The following is a 14,416-nucleotide window of genomic DNA, read 5'->3' as shown; positions in this document are numbered from 1 at the left end:
TGCGATTCGGTTTCTTCAGGAGCGACCTGCTTGTTGTCCGGACAACCTGGATCCTCCCTTTCTCCCATAAGTCCCAAAACAAGGCAAAGTCCCGCCCTATTATAACAGGGTGCAACAGGTCCTTGGCTATTCCCACCTCATGGTACTTGGCGCCACAGTTTGTGTCTATGACCGTTTGGGACACAGGGTAGTCCTTAGCGTCCCCATGGATACAACGGATGCCAACCTTTTTTCCCAGAACCAACCGATGAGGAATTGTGGCTCTCACTAGAGTTACCAAACTCCCCAAGTCTAACAAAGCAGTCAGTTGCACTCCATTCACTGACAAAATACGAGCAGCGCCGTCCTGCGCTGCAGTCTATTGGCTTGTTGGTCTTGGGGCATCGGGCGGCTATGTGACCTGGGGTATGACATCTCCAACATACTATGTTATTGGGCGGGACCTTTGGCAGCAACTCAGACCCCTCATGGGCTCTAGGACGCCCCCCAGATGCGGCTCTAGTTTCCCTCTTTTGGGTGTCCGCCCCCTTTTGGGAACATCAGTATGGAGATGCTATGACCCCTGGCTTCCCCAGGGAACTCTCTACTGCCTGGTACCTTTCCACCAACCCCACCAGGTCATCGGCATTACGGGGATCCACCTGGACAACCCAAGATTGCAGTGACCTCGGAAGGGAGTGTATGAACCTGTCTATGACGACCCTCTCCACCATCTGTGCTGGGGAGGAAGATTCAAGTTGCAACCACTTTTGGACCAGGTGTAAGACGTTGAACATTTGGAACTGGGGAGGTCTGTCACTGCAATAGGCCCAGTGGTGCACCCATTGCGCCCTGACAGTCAGAGTCACTCCCAAGCGCCCCAAGATCTCCGTTTTTAATTTGGCGTACTCTTTTGCATCCTGCGAGGCCAAATCATAATAGGATTTCTGCGGCTCGCCTGTTAAATATGGCGCCAAAACCTACGCCCACTGCTCTGGAGGCAATTTCTTCCGCTCTGCCACCCTCTCAAAGTCAGGGGAGCATGGGGGCTGCACCATAAGTTTGTCCCCTTTTATGCCCACGGCAGCCAGAGATGCAGATGTGTTATGTGCAGCATGAGACTGGGCATTATCATGCATGAAAATGATCTTGCTGCGGAATGCACGGTTCTTCTTCTTGAACCATGGAAGGAAGTGCTGTTTGAGAAACTCAACATACATTATGAAGTTCATCTTTACCCCTTCAGGGATCCTAAAAGGGCCGACAATCTCTCTCCCCATGATTCCAGCCCAAAACATTACTCCACCTCCTCCTTGTTGGCGCCGTAGCCGTGTTTGCATGGGGTGTCCATCAACCAGCCATCCTCCACTCCATCCATCTGGACTCTCGAGATCATTTCATGCATGATAATGCCCTGTCTCATGCTGCACATAACACATCTGCATCTCTGGCTGCTGTGGGCATAAAAGGGGACAAACTTATGGTGTGGCCCCCATGCTCCCCTGACCTCAACCCCATTGAAAACCTCTGGAGCATCATCAAAAGGAGTGTCTATGATGGCGGGAGGCAGTTCACATCTAAGCAACAGCTCTGGGATGGTATTCTGTCCTCATGCAAAACAATTGAAGCAGAAACCATCCAAAACCTGACAAATTCAATGAATGAGAGAGTTCAGAAGCTCCTTTCGAACAAGGGGTCCTATGTGCAAATGTTACATCACCTAGAATAAAGTTTTGAGTTGAAAACTGTTTGATTTCAGTTTGTAATAACCTGCTAACGCTTATAATTTCAAAAATGACCATTTTTTTGTTCTTTATTAAAATGAAAAGGTTGAAAACTCTGCTGTGTATAATAATTTGGAACATGCATTTTGAGTGCAGTTTGAGTGTTTTATTTTTTTAAAAATATACTGTTATCATAGGCAGTTTGTACAAAAACCTTTCAATTGTACTCTAATAGTTATTTGACTGGAAAATTACAATGACTGCAATTCATATAGGTAATTTGGGAAAATCTGAGAAAATATTATTTGCATAATAATTTGGAGCACAGTGTATAGTGGAAAAATTTCCACCATCCATGATCTGGAACCAATCCTAATTTTGACTTCTCGATACTGATACAAAATACAGACCAGAACACTGCCATGTAGAAGCAACCTAGGTTTGCAATTTCTTTTCTAAAGTGTACCTCTTCTAAAGATTTTAAAAACTTTTTTTATGTTCTTCTAAAATCAAGCTCTTTTTGTGTTTATTTATTGTAGATATTTCTACATAACCAAAACAATAGTACCAAAGAAAAAAAGTACATATAAGTATCTAACAATTTAACTAATTCCACTGGTGTAATGCCCCAAAGCTGTTAGTTCTGCTACATCTTAAAGGTACATACAGTACAGACGAAAAGTTTGGACACACCTTTTCATTTAAAGATTTTTCTGTATTTTCATGACTTTGAAAATTGTACATTCACACTGAAGGCATCAAAACTATGAATTAACACATGTGGAATTATATACTTAACAAAAAAGTGTGAAACAACTGAAAATATGTCTTATATCCTAGGTTCTTCAAAGTAGCCACCTTTCTCTTTGATGACTGCTTTGCACACTCTTGGCATTCTCTTGATGAGCTTCAAGAGGTAGTCACCGGAAATAGTTTTCACTTCACAGGTGTGCCCTGTCAGGTTTAATAAGTGGGATTTCTTGCCTTATAAATGGGGTTGGGACCATCAGTTGTGTTGTGCAGAAGTCAGGTGGATACACAGCTACCTCATTATGTGTGCACAAGGTTTACATTCCCTTTTGCAGATAATGTACAGGATGGTTTAGTACATAGAAGTGGTTTAAATATGCAGAAAGTGATGTACTTATTATGTTCTGCTCTCAGTAGCTTACTAAAGAGTTAAAAGGAACTTTTCACGCCCTAGTAGCTATGTACACTGCCCACATAGGGTGACATACTAGGACATGACAGGTTCCCTTTAACTATTCAGCCCTGCTTTCCATATATGGCAATAAGGTCACATGGTTAGACCACATGACCAGGTCCTGGGCTTAGCACCCAGAGAGAAGGAGACATTTTTGTGTGTTGTCCTTGCCTGGAAGCTGAAGGAGTGTAGCATCGGCGTCTCTGCCCCGTACTAGCCAGAGACGCCGTCCCTCTCACCTCCCCGCTCCTGGCGCGGCGTCCTCCAGCGCTTCTCTCCCCGCTGCTTCCGGCACGCGCTCCTTCCCCGGCAGTGTGCTTAGGGCACACGTGCGCGCGCTCCCCCTCTCTTAAAGGGACCGCGCGCGCCGTCCTAAGGAGTCCCCGGCCAATTGCTGGAGGACCTCCCATATTTAAGGCACCTCCTCCAAAATGGAGGTGCCCGAGCAATGTTGTTGCAAAGCCTTCACTCTGCTTCAGCCCTCAGGTCCCGTTACCAGTTACCAGCCAGTCACCTGCCAGATTCCTGCTTGTTACCTGCCAGTTACCTGCCAGATTCCTGCTTGATACCTGCCTGATATCCGTTTACCTGCTTGCAAGCCTGCGGTCCGACGGTCTGCTTTCCGACACCTGTCAGTCTGTCTATGGACCAGTCTGCCCGCTCACCTGGGAGCGCTCATCTGCTACCTGCCTGCTCACCTGGGAGCGCTCACCTGCTACCTGTCTGCTAGCCTACCTGGAGGCTCTGCCGTCACTTGCCGTGACCACCTGCCTGTCCAGAGACTCTTGCCTGCTCACCTGGGAGCGCTCACCTGCTACCTGTCTGCTAGCCTACCTGGAGGCTCTGCCGTCACTTGCCGTGACCACCTGCCCGTCCAGAGACTCTCGTCCGCTCACCTGGGAGCGCTCACCAGCCACCTGCCTGCTGTCCTTCAACCCAGAGACTGTCCCTGTCACTTGCCGTGAGTACCCGTCCTTTTACCCAGAGACTGTCCCTGTCACTTGCCGTGACTACCTGCCCCTCTACCCAGAGACTGTCCCTGTCACTTGCCGTGACTACCTGCCCGTCTTCCCTGGGAGTCACCCGCTTCCTTACAAGGACTGCCCCCTTGTATAGTTGCACAGAGGTTCCACCTCCCAGACCCGTTACAGTTTGCTCGGGCCATGGAACCCGGTGGCCCCCAGATCTCCGATCTGCACCAGGAAGTCTTAAGTCAGAAAACTCAGCAGGAGGTGGTACTGTCCTATCTACGGTCCGTTAACTCTCGTCTAGGCGCATTGTGTGACTTGTCTATGTCTACCTCTGGTCCAGCCGTGCCCATTCCTGCGGTACCGCAATCCAGTCCCTTCATGGTACCCGACTATGGACCTCGGCTTCTGGCACCTCCACGCTTTGCCGGCGAACCTACTTTAGCTCGGGGTTTAATAAACCAGTGCACCCTGCACTTTGAGCTATTGGCATACCAGTTCATCTCCGACCGGGCCAAGGTGGCCTTCATCATGTCCCATCTTACTGGGGAGGCACTGGCATGGCTAAATCCTCTGTGGGAGAGAGGGGATCCCCTGGTGTCCGACCTGCCGTCTTTCCTCGCTGCTTTCCGGAAAGTCTTCGATGAACCTGGACAGAAAACCTCTTCTGCCTCCTCACTGCTACGTCTCCGCCAAGGGAGTCTCACCGTGGGCCAATATGCCATACGGTTCCGCACCCTCGCTTCTGAGCTTGCCTGGGAAAATGAGGCTCTGGTGTCCGTCTTCTGGGAGGGTCTTTCCGGTCGGATTAAGGACGAGTTAGCTGGTCGGGACATTCCTACCACTCTGGATGACCTGGTGTCACTAGCTACCCGGATTGGCATCCGGTTCCAAGAACGTGCCAAAGAGACTACCTGGGAGAAAGACTTTTCTTGCTCTGCTCCTACTTCCCTGAGACCTGCCTCTCAATCAGTCACTCCGCGGGCGCCCTCGCCTGAACCTATGCAGGTCGACCAGACCAAGATGGTCAAATCTCGCGAAGAATCTCGCCGAGCCGAGGGAAGCTGTTTCTATTGTGGCAGTCTGGAGCACTTCATCCGTTCCTGCCCGGAAACGCCAGTGTCTAGGACCGCTCGGAGAGGTCGTCCTAGACAAAAGTAAGCCCTCTCCGTCTCTGACTTTACCGGTCTCTATTGCTTGGGGAGAAAACCGTCACTTTGAAATTGCCCACCTGGATTCTGGAGCTGCTGGAAACCTCATCTCCCAGTCTCTGGTAGAGAGATACCGTATTCCCACCAAGTCCCTGGCTGAACCATTATCAGTCGCCTCCGTGGATGGAAGACTTCTCTCGGAGACCATCCTGCTCGTCACTGAACCCATAACCCTGCAGGTGGGAATGCTGCACTCTGAGGAAATCTCATTCCATGTGTTGTCCGGACTTTCTCACTCCCTGTTGCTAGGTCTACCTTGGCTCCAGACACACGAACCCGTATTGAACTGGCGATCCGGTGAAGTACTCCGATGGGGTCCAGACTGCCATAGGACCTGCCTGGTTCCGGTCCGCCCAGTTCGCCCTCCGCCTACTCCAGCTAATTTACCAGGTCTCCCGGCTCCTTACTGGCCCTATGCGGACGTCTTCGGTAAGAAGGAAGCAGAGACGTTGCCACCCCATAGGCCATATGACTGCCCGATTGACCTGGTACCTGGCACCACTCCTCCCCGTGGGCGTATCTACCCATTGTCTGCAGCCGAGACCCGGGCCATGTCTGAGTACATTGAAGAGAATCTGGCTAGGGGATTTATCCGGAAATCTACCTCCCCGGCTGGAGCCGGATTCTTCTTTGTCAAAAAGAAAGACGGCTCGCTACGCCCCTGTATTGACTATAGAGGACTCAATCAGATCATGGTTAAAAATAAATACCCCCTTCCGCTCATCTCTGAGTTATTTGATCGTCTTAAAGGCACCAGGATCTTCTCCAAGCTGGATCTTCGTGGAGCTTATAACCTGGTCCGTATCCGTCAGGGAGACGAGTGGAAAACAGCATTTAATACCCGGGACGGACACTATGAGTACCGTGTGATGCCCTTCGGTCTCTGCAATGCTCCCGCCGTCTTCCAAGAACTGGTCAACGACATCTTCCGTGACCTTCTTTACTCCTGCGTGGTGGTATACCTGGACGACATCTTGGTCTTCTCTCCGGATCTTCCCACACACTGGAGGGATGTTCGTCAGGTCCTGCTTAGGCTCAGGCAGAACCACCTCTATGCTAAATACGAGAAGTGCCTTTTTGAGCAGACCTCTCTTCCTTTCCTGGGCTATGTTATCTCCCAGACAGGCTTGCGAATGGATCCCGAGAAGCTCTCTGCTGTCCTAAAGTGGCCCCGTCCGGAGGGCTTGAAGGCGATACAGCGATTCCTGGGCTTCGCTAATTACTATCGTCTCTTCATTCCTCACTTCTCGTCACGGACTGCGCCCATATCTGCGCTCACCCGTAAGGGAGCAAATCCCAAGGTATGGTCATCCGAAGCTGAGGAGGCCTTCCTTTCCCTGAAACAAGCCTTCTCCTCTGCCCCTGTGCTGCACCGTCCGGACTTCAACAAACAGTTCTACCTGGAGGTTGATGCCTCCTCTTCTGGAGCCGGAGCGGTGCTCACCCAGAAGTCTTCCTCCGGGAGAATGGAAACCTGCGGCTTTTTCTCTAAAATCTTCTCCTCCTCTGAGCGCAATTACTCCATAGGAGACCGAGAACTGCTTGCCTTTAAATTGGCGCTGGAGGAGTGGCGTTACCTGCTTGAAGGGGCCCTATACCCGGTGATCATCTATACGGATCACAAGAACCTGGCATATCTCCAAAATGCCCAGAGACTTAATCCACGTCAAGCCCGGTGGTCTTTGTTCTTTGCCCGCTTCGATTTCATCCTTCATTTCCGCCCGGCGGACAAAAATGTCAAAGCTGATGCCTTGTCCCGATCCTTCCTGTCCTCCGACCAAGAGGAGGAGCCTATGCACATTATTGACCCCTCCAAGGTGATGAATGTGGCCCCCTTGGATTTGACTCGTCTTCCACCCGGCAAGACGTTCGTGGCGCCTCCAGACCGTGAGAGGATTCTTCGCTGGGGTCCTTCTTCTAAACTAGCTGGCCATGCCGGCCAAAAGAAGACCTTCCTACTCATTTCCCGGCATTACTGGTGGTCTACCCTGCGTAAGGATGTGGTAGACTTCGTCTCTGCCTGTTCATCTTGTGGCCGCAACAAAATTCCCAGACACTTACCAGCTGGTCATCTCCTGCCGCTTCCCATACCTGTTGCCCCGTGGCAACACATCGCTATGGACTTCATTACCGATCTTCCTGTCTCTGCCGGGTGTACTGTCATTTGGGTGGTCGCGGACCGATTCTCTAAAATGGCCCACTTCATTCCCCTGCCTGGTCTTCCGTCTGCACCTGAGCTGGCTAAGGACTTTATTCGCCATATCTTCCGTCTCCATGGCCTACGCTTCCACATCGTGTCGGATCGAGGGGTTCAGTTTACCTCACGCTTCTGGAGAGCCACATGTAAACTGCTGCACGTCACCCTGGACTTCTCCTCCGCTTACCTCCCACAGTCCAATGGTCAAGTGGAGCGGATCAATCATATCCTTACCAGCTATCTCCGGCACTTTGTTAATGTCCACCATTCTGATTGGGTGGACCTCCTTCCTTGGGCCGAGTTCTCTTATAATAACCTCGAGAGCGAATCCTCTTCCAAGTCCCCGTTCTTTATTGTCTATGGCCAGCACCTCCGGATTCCGCTCCCTGTCTCCGTTTCTGTGGACAACCCTGCTGCGGAGTCTCTTGTCAGCGAATTTTCTACTATTTGGGAGAGTACCAGGTCCGCTCTTCTTCTGTCCTCTGAGCGGATGAAGAGATATGCTGATAAGAGACGTCTGGATCCGCCTCAATTCCGTCCGGGAGACAAGATTTGGCTCTCGTCCAAACATGTGCGGCTCAAAGTACCCTCCTTCAAGTTGGGCCCTCGATTCATCGGTCCCTTCGAAGTCCTCAGGCAAATTAACCTTGTGGCCTACAAATTAAAACTCCCGGCCACCCTACGGATTCCCAACTCCTTCCACGTATCTCTCCTCAAACCCGTTGTCTTTAACTCTTTTTCCAATAATCTAGGTGCCCCTCCTGCTCCGGTTTCCGCTGATGACGTCTTTGAGGTAGAGAGTATTCTGGCCTCCAAGAGGGTAAGAGGAAAGACCTTTTTTCTGGTAGATTGGAAGGGGTTTGGTCCTGAGGAGAGAACTTGGGAACCCAGGGAGAACATCAACGCCCCGCTTCTCCTTGAAAAATTTCTTTCTGGCCAAAAAAAGAGGGGGCCTAAAGGGGGGGGTACTGTAGCATCGGCGTCTCTGCCCCGTACTAGGCAGAGACGCCGTCCCTCTCACCTTCCCGCTCCTGGCGCGGCGTCCTCCAGCGCTTCTCTCCCCGCTGCTTCCGGCACGCGCTCCTTCCCCGGCAGTGTGCTTAGGGAGCGCGCGCTCCCCCTCTCTTAAAGGGACCGCGCGCGCCGTCCTAAGGAGTCCCCGGCCAATTGCCGGAGGACCTCTCATATTTAAGGCACCTCCTCCAAAATGGAGGTGCCCGAGCAATGTTGTTGCAAAGCCTTCACTCTGCTTCAGCCCTCAGGTCCCGTTACCAGTTACCAGCCAGTCACCTGCCAGATTCCTGCTTGTTACCTGCCAGTTACCTGCCAGATTCCTGCTTGATACCTGCCTGATATCCGTTTACCTGCTTGCAAGCCTGCGGTCCGACGGTCTGCTTTCCGACACCTGTCAGTCTGTCTATGGACCAGCCTGCCCGCTCACCTGGGAGCGCTCACCTGCTACCTGCCTGCTCACCTGGGAGCGCTCACCTGCTACCTGTCTGCTAGCCTACCTGGAGGCTCTGCCGTCACTTGCCGTGACCACCTGCCTGTCCAGAGACTCTTGCCTGCTCACCTGGGAGCGCTCACCTGCTACCTGTCTGCTAGCCTACCTGGAGGCTCTGCCGTCACTTGCCGTGACCACCTGCCCGTCCAGAGACTCTCGCCCGCTCACCTGGGAGCGCTCACCAGCCACCTGCCTGCTGTCCTTCAACCCAGAGACTGTCCCTGTCACTTGCCGTGAGTACCCGTCCTTTTACCCAGAGACTGTCCCTGTCACTTGCCGTGACTACCTGCCCCTCTACCCAGAGACTGTCCCTGTCACTTGCCATGACTACCTGCCCGTCTTCCCTGGGAGTCACCCGCTTCCTTACAAGGACTGCCCCCTTGTATAGTTGCACAGAGGATTCACCTCCCAGACCCGTTACAAGGAGCAGGTAGGAAGTTCAGAGCTCCTATGTATGAGAAGACACAGCCTCAGCTGCAATCAGTTGTGTGATAGACTGTGCATATAAGCAGAAGCTAGTACTCAGGAATCACTGCACCATATATGTATCTGCATTATTGTGGCACCCCTGAGGGTTCGACCACCACAGGGATGCTGCACTTCTCTAATGGAGTGTAGTGTTCCTCCTCTGAGGTAAGAACAGTGTGATAGTCATGACCCAACCTTTGCATCCAACACCACATTTCTCCACCAGAGGGGGCTAGTATGCACTAGGTGCTGCTCCCCTGGTTACAGGGAGACTGGGGAACCAAGAGTTAGGGGAACCAGTTAGTGGGTGAGGGTGGAGGACTTACAAGTTAGTTACACTTTAGATTTCATATTTAATAAAAAGCCATCTTTGGTCTTGGTCTTTTCGCTGGTCCTTGATAGTCAAGGTCGTTCGGCTGTTCTCTGTGCTGTCATAGACTGTGCGTAAATGTGACCTCTCTCCTGGAGCGCAGATCCTGTGTGGGCCTGCACCGGCAAGGGACACAGCCCTCATACCTTAGCCTTGGGACGAGGGGCAGGTTGTAGACGAGGGATGTCTCAACCCGGCCAATGACCAGGACCAAGAAGGCCTGGAACTCAAGAGTGTGGCTCCACAGCAAATGGATGCAGACGAAGCGGAGTACGCCACCTGTCCTCGCCATGCTGATATATTCAGAGGGAGTCCGGCTGCAAGAGGGGTACCGGCCCCCGACACTGCTACTCCATGTCCTGGTCGGGAAAGCCCGGTAGGCCCTGAGGATCCCACCGGGTATCGGACGGAGCGGAGCTGCCACCCGTTCCCTTGTTCTGAGAGGAGCTCAGAGGGAGGCCCGGCCTATTCGCACACACACGGACAGGAAAGGATCCGGTCTGTAGTTCAGGAACACTCTGGTGTAGGGTCCCGACTGAATGCTGGACTTACTCGGAGGTTGTCGGACCCCCGTCGCTGGTGACCGCAGGACTCCGTGGGGAGCAGGGAGTCGCCTTCCTTCTGCCATCTCTAAAGTGAGTAAAGCCTTGGAAGTTCACCCCTATGACCTCCGGACTGTTTATTCTGCGCTACACCGCACGACGCGGCGCCCGTCTTCCTCTACTACTACCCCCTCCATCTTGTCCCTCTGCCCTGAGGCCCTGCTCCACCTGTGGGGAGTAGTAAGAACTATGGCCGCCATAACACCATGCCTCAGTGGACTGCGGCGGCGCTGGTGGCCTTCACCAGGTGCTACAGGTGGCATAGTCGTAAATCAGCCACTCAACCCGGATGAGCCCACACCATCTCTTTTAATGTGACGGCCCTGAGCACGGGTCGGGTCCGGGCCACGGCTGCACCCCCATCTCTACATCACAGGACCCGACTCCGAGTCCCCCATCACCCAGGGTAAACTAAAGGGCTTTTTCGAGCATGAGGCGTCACATTATCATACTGGAAAGTAACTGTATTTGCAACATTGAAATTGAAACTGCTGAATCATCGTTTGTCTGGATCTACCTGTGTTTGTATGCAACAAGTAAAGCTTATGAATAGCCTATTGGCCTCTCTGTTTTCTGGACAATCGGGTGCACTACATATCATCACACTACGAGGAAACAGAAGGTAATACAGTGCACCCTGGCGTCACAAGCTACATTTTCTTTTACTTTTGTTCCTGCCATAGTAAGGTGGTAACATCAGCACACTACATGGTGCGTGACCTATGGCAGGGTAGTGCCTCACTGGCATTACACTGGCAATAAAGACATAATACTTATAACAGGTCAAGATAGTTTTAACTTCTAAAATAAGTGACTATATAACTACCTGGTCGGGAGCAGAGACATATCCGGCAAGAAGAGGGTCACAGTTCACGTAGAATGTGAACATTATAATTCCACAGATGACCGCGCTTGACACGATGACGTAAAGAGCCACTTGATTCACCAAGATTGCTCTGCAAGAAAATAGACTCTCAAGCTGTAATCCAAGCAAAACCAACAGGGGCTGGAAAGAAACATTTAAACCAGTCGGAGCCTAAAACTGTATTCTGTTCTATGAAAATGGCACCGTATGACACCATAATATTTTATGTTGTTTCCAATATTTCTTCTTTTTTATATTTGATTTGAGCCAGAATGAAGTCCACCTCTAGACCCAGATACTGTTTGTTGTATCATGCCTTTCTGCATAATTTTGTGTACATTTACAGAATACATACATAGCAGAATTCCTTCTAACCATGCATTAAATATTGAGGCAGCATGTGGGAATCAGCTGATTACTGTGGTTCTGGCTCTGGCAACCCAAGTTCAGCTGTTTTCCAGAAGGCTTCTCTGTCAGAATGGGAGTCTACCAGAAAGGCTAAAGAACAATTGTAGATCTGAAGCCCATGTCACTATTGCTCTATTACCCACACAGCGCTCCCTCCTCCTACTTAATTGACAGGTCCTTTGCCTGAAATCACACAGCATAGGGATTGTCAGTCAAGCAGGAGAAGGCGATGCTGGTTAGGGAATTGAGTTGGAGTGACGGAGTCTTCAGATTTACAAATAGTTCTTCAACCTCATTTGCATTATATATTTAAACGCTGCTTTCTCAGTAACAGAGGAATGGACTGACCATGTAAAGGTATTGCTGTACTTGTCTTTGAAAGACCTACATGTGCATATAACTAGTTTGTGGGGTAAAATCATGCTGACAGATTCCCTTCAAGTAACAATTATCCCCATTACAAACATTCAGAATTCACCATTTTAAACAAGATCACCATGTGGTGCAGCTGATAATTGATTGCATTACATATAACAATAATTTTTGCAGAGACTGGGCTAAGATTTGTATGCTTGGGAAAGAAATGTTCTGAAAAATTGATGACAACAGTTTTCAAAATATATTAGGATTAGTGATGAGCGAGTATGTTTTGTTAACCCTTTCGCCGAGTATACTCGGGCGAGCACCGTGTATTTATAGCGTGCTCGGGCTTTAAGTTTTCGTCGTTCCGTGAACATGATTTGCAACTGTTTGACAGATTTAATACATGTGAGGAATGCTTAAGAAACAGGCATTCCTCACATGTATTAAATCTGTCAAACAGCTGCAAATCATGTTCACGGAGCGACGAAAACTTAAAGCCCGAGCATGCTATAAATACACGGTGCTTGCCCGAGTATACTCAGCGAAAGGGTTAACAAAACATACTCGCTCATCACTAATTAGGATTGAACACTTTTAAACAATGCGTTATGTCTAGAAGAATAGAGGGATCAATTTCTTACATTAAAAAAAGCCCATTTACACTGGATTATGGCTTTTGGGGATTTGTTTTTATTCCTTTACAGACTTTGTTCTTACACATTGATGCATTTGACTGAGGGGTTATAGATCCTGCTTTAATGCCCCAATGGTCAGTCCTGCTCTACTGTATTATCTTACTAATAAAGTTAAATAATTGAATAAAATCATCTGTATTACGTGACATAGTTATCGTTTCTATAATGCTGAGGAGTTTAACCCCTTCACGACATCCGCCGTACATATATAACGCAAGTCGGAGGCGGGTGTATGGAGCAGGCTGTGTGTTACGGCCAGGACCTGCCTCTAACAATCGCGGGTGGAGCGGATTGTCAACCTGGTAAATGCCGCTATCAAACTCTGGCAGCAGTTTAAGACCTGCTGAAGGCCACCATGCTTGTCATTATGGAGCTCCTTTTGAAATTTGGAGTCGAGTTTAATTCCAGCGGCAGAGAACAAAACAATATGGACAAAATAATTCCAGTAAGCAGGAGCCGGAAAGACGTGTGCTGGTACATGCCCAGTTAGGTTTTAGCCTCTGCCTGCAGTAGGGCAGAGCAAAGTGCGCCTCCGCGAGCCGGCAATGTCCCTGCGCAGACACAAGATTTAGTTCAGCTATGTGGATGACGTAGGACATGTCATCCACATCAATCAGAGCAGGAGGACGGCATTATCAGGGAGAGGAGGGACAGGCACCGCTGCAATGACACCCATCGGACTGGACCCTCCAGATTTGCATACCTCGCTGGAGCACTTCAAAAGTCTTTTAGGGATATGCAGGGGAGTCAGGACATAATATATAACTTTCTGGAATACAGCACAGGCACTGAGGAAGGTGGTGGTATTGGTTTATACATGAAATAACTGGTGACAGGTTCCCTTTAATACATGTGTGTTTTGTGTCCTATTTGCAGATCAAACTTTTCCATTCAGGTGAAGGGTTCCATGAACAAAAAAATCAGCACTCGGTTGCCATCTATATGGCAACTTTGTACTGTCCATTTTTCACTGAGTAATCCTTGGGAAACCACCATCAGTTTTCCCTAATTCAACAAGAACAAATGACACACGCGTGGTAAAACCTGATGCACAGACTGAGAATGTATGAAAATTCAACACACTGATGAAAGCAGTCCTCTTTTGTTAATGTGAATTCTCTTAGCAGCAGAGAATTAATTCATACGAATAAACATTTTTTACAATTAATGAGAATAGATCACTCACAGTTTAGCTTGATTTTCTGATTTACAGGATATGTAGCGCTGTACCTGGGCCTGATGGACCCCATACATGGATAACCACAGGAAGGTGCTGCCACAAGCAAATGTCCAGAAGGTGTATCGCCTGCGTGGGTCTAGGTCAAAGCTGGTACAAATAAGAAATATCACTCTCATATACATTACATATCTTATACATATCTATGTGAAGTCATCATTAGTACTTATCATTAATTATTGTGCTAGTATGCTTGCATCTGTTCCATTGTTTTAGTTTTAAAATACCAATGAATGCATTTATTAGAGAATTACATAATGTTCTTTATGCAGATAATACATCATTTGTGAGAATTCTTTGCACGTTCTCTAAAATAGTATCTCAGAACAATAAATTGTCATATCAGTGGTGGGACCGGACCCCCAGCAATAATACAATTATGAAATGATAAATGTTCATGGGAAAACCCCTTTAGGGTTATCTGATTTTAGTTTTATACTATTGTAATTCTTTCAAAGTATTGAAATAAATAAAACAAGTATACAAAGACTAATCAGTTTTGTTTAACCCAGACATGGAGGCAGCCTGCTGAACCAGGTATCTTCTCCTTATTTTTTGTGATCAGTGTAGGAGCAGGTACTGTAAGTGTTGTACCTCTATTTTATCTGCCAAGATTCCTGG

At 49.2% G+C, this 14,416-nt stretch overlaps 1 protein-coding gene across 1 annotated transcript in view; it reads right to left on the bottom strand.

The window, feature by feature from the left end:
* The window catches only part of SLC5A5 (solute carrier family 5 member 5), a 54,875-nt gene that overhangs the window by 30,051 nt on the left and 10,408 nt on the right, over window positions 1–14,416 (bottom strand). The window contains exons 7-8 of the mRNA XM_073658674.1: window positions 13,745–13,885; window positions 11,054–11,183 (exon numbers count right to left, since the gene is read on the bottom strand). Of these exons, the coding sequence (XP_073514775.1) occupies window positions 11,054–11,183; window positions 13,745–13,885 (271 nt within the window). The remainder of the gene's footprint in view (window positions 1–11,053; window positions 11,184–13,744; window positions 13,886–14,416) is intronic.

The sequence above is a fragment of the Phyllobates terribilis genome, unplaced genomic scaffold (genome assembly GCF_046119375.1).
Source record: "Phyllobates terribilis strain yellow unplaced genomic scaffold, ASM4611937v1 Scaffold_1__5_contigs__length_1240528914, whole genome shotgun sequence".
Classification (NCBI taxonomy): Eukaryota; Metazoa; Chordata; class Amphibia; order Anura; family Dendrobatidae; genus Phyllobates; species Phyllobates terribilis.
The sequence above is the reverse complement of the archived record's forward strand: the minus strand, read 5'-3'. Positions and strand labels throughout refer to the sequence as shown.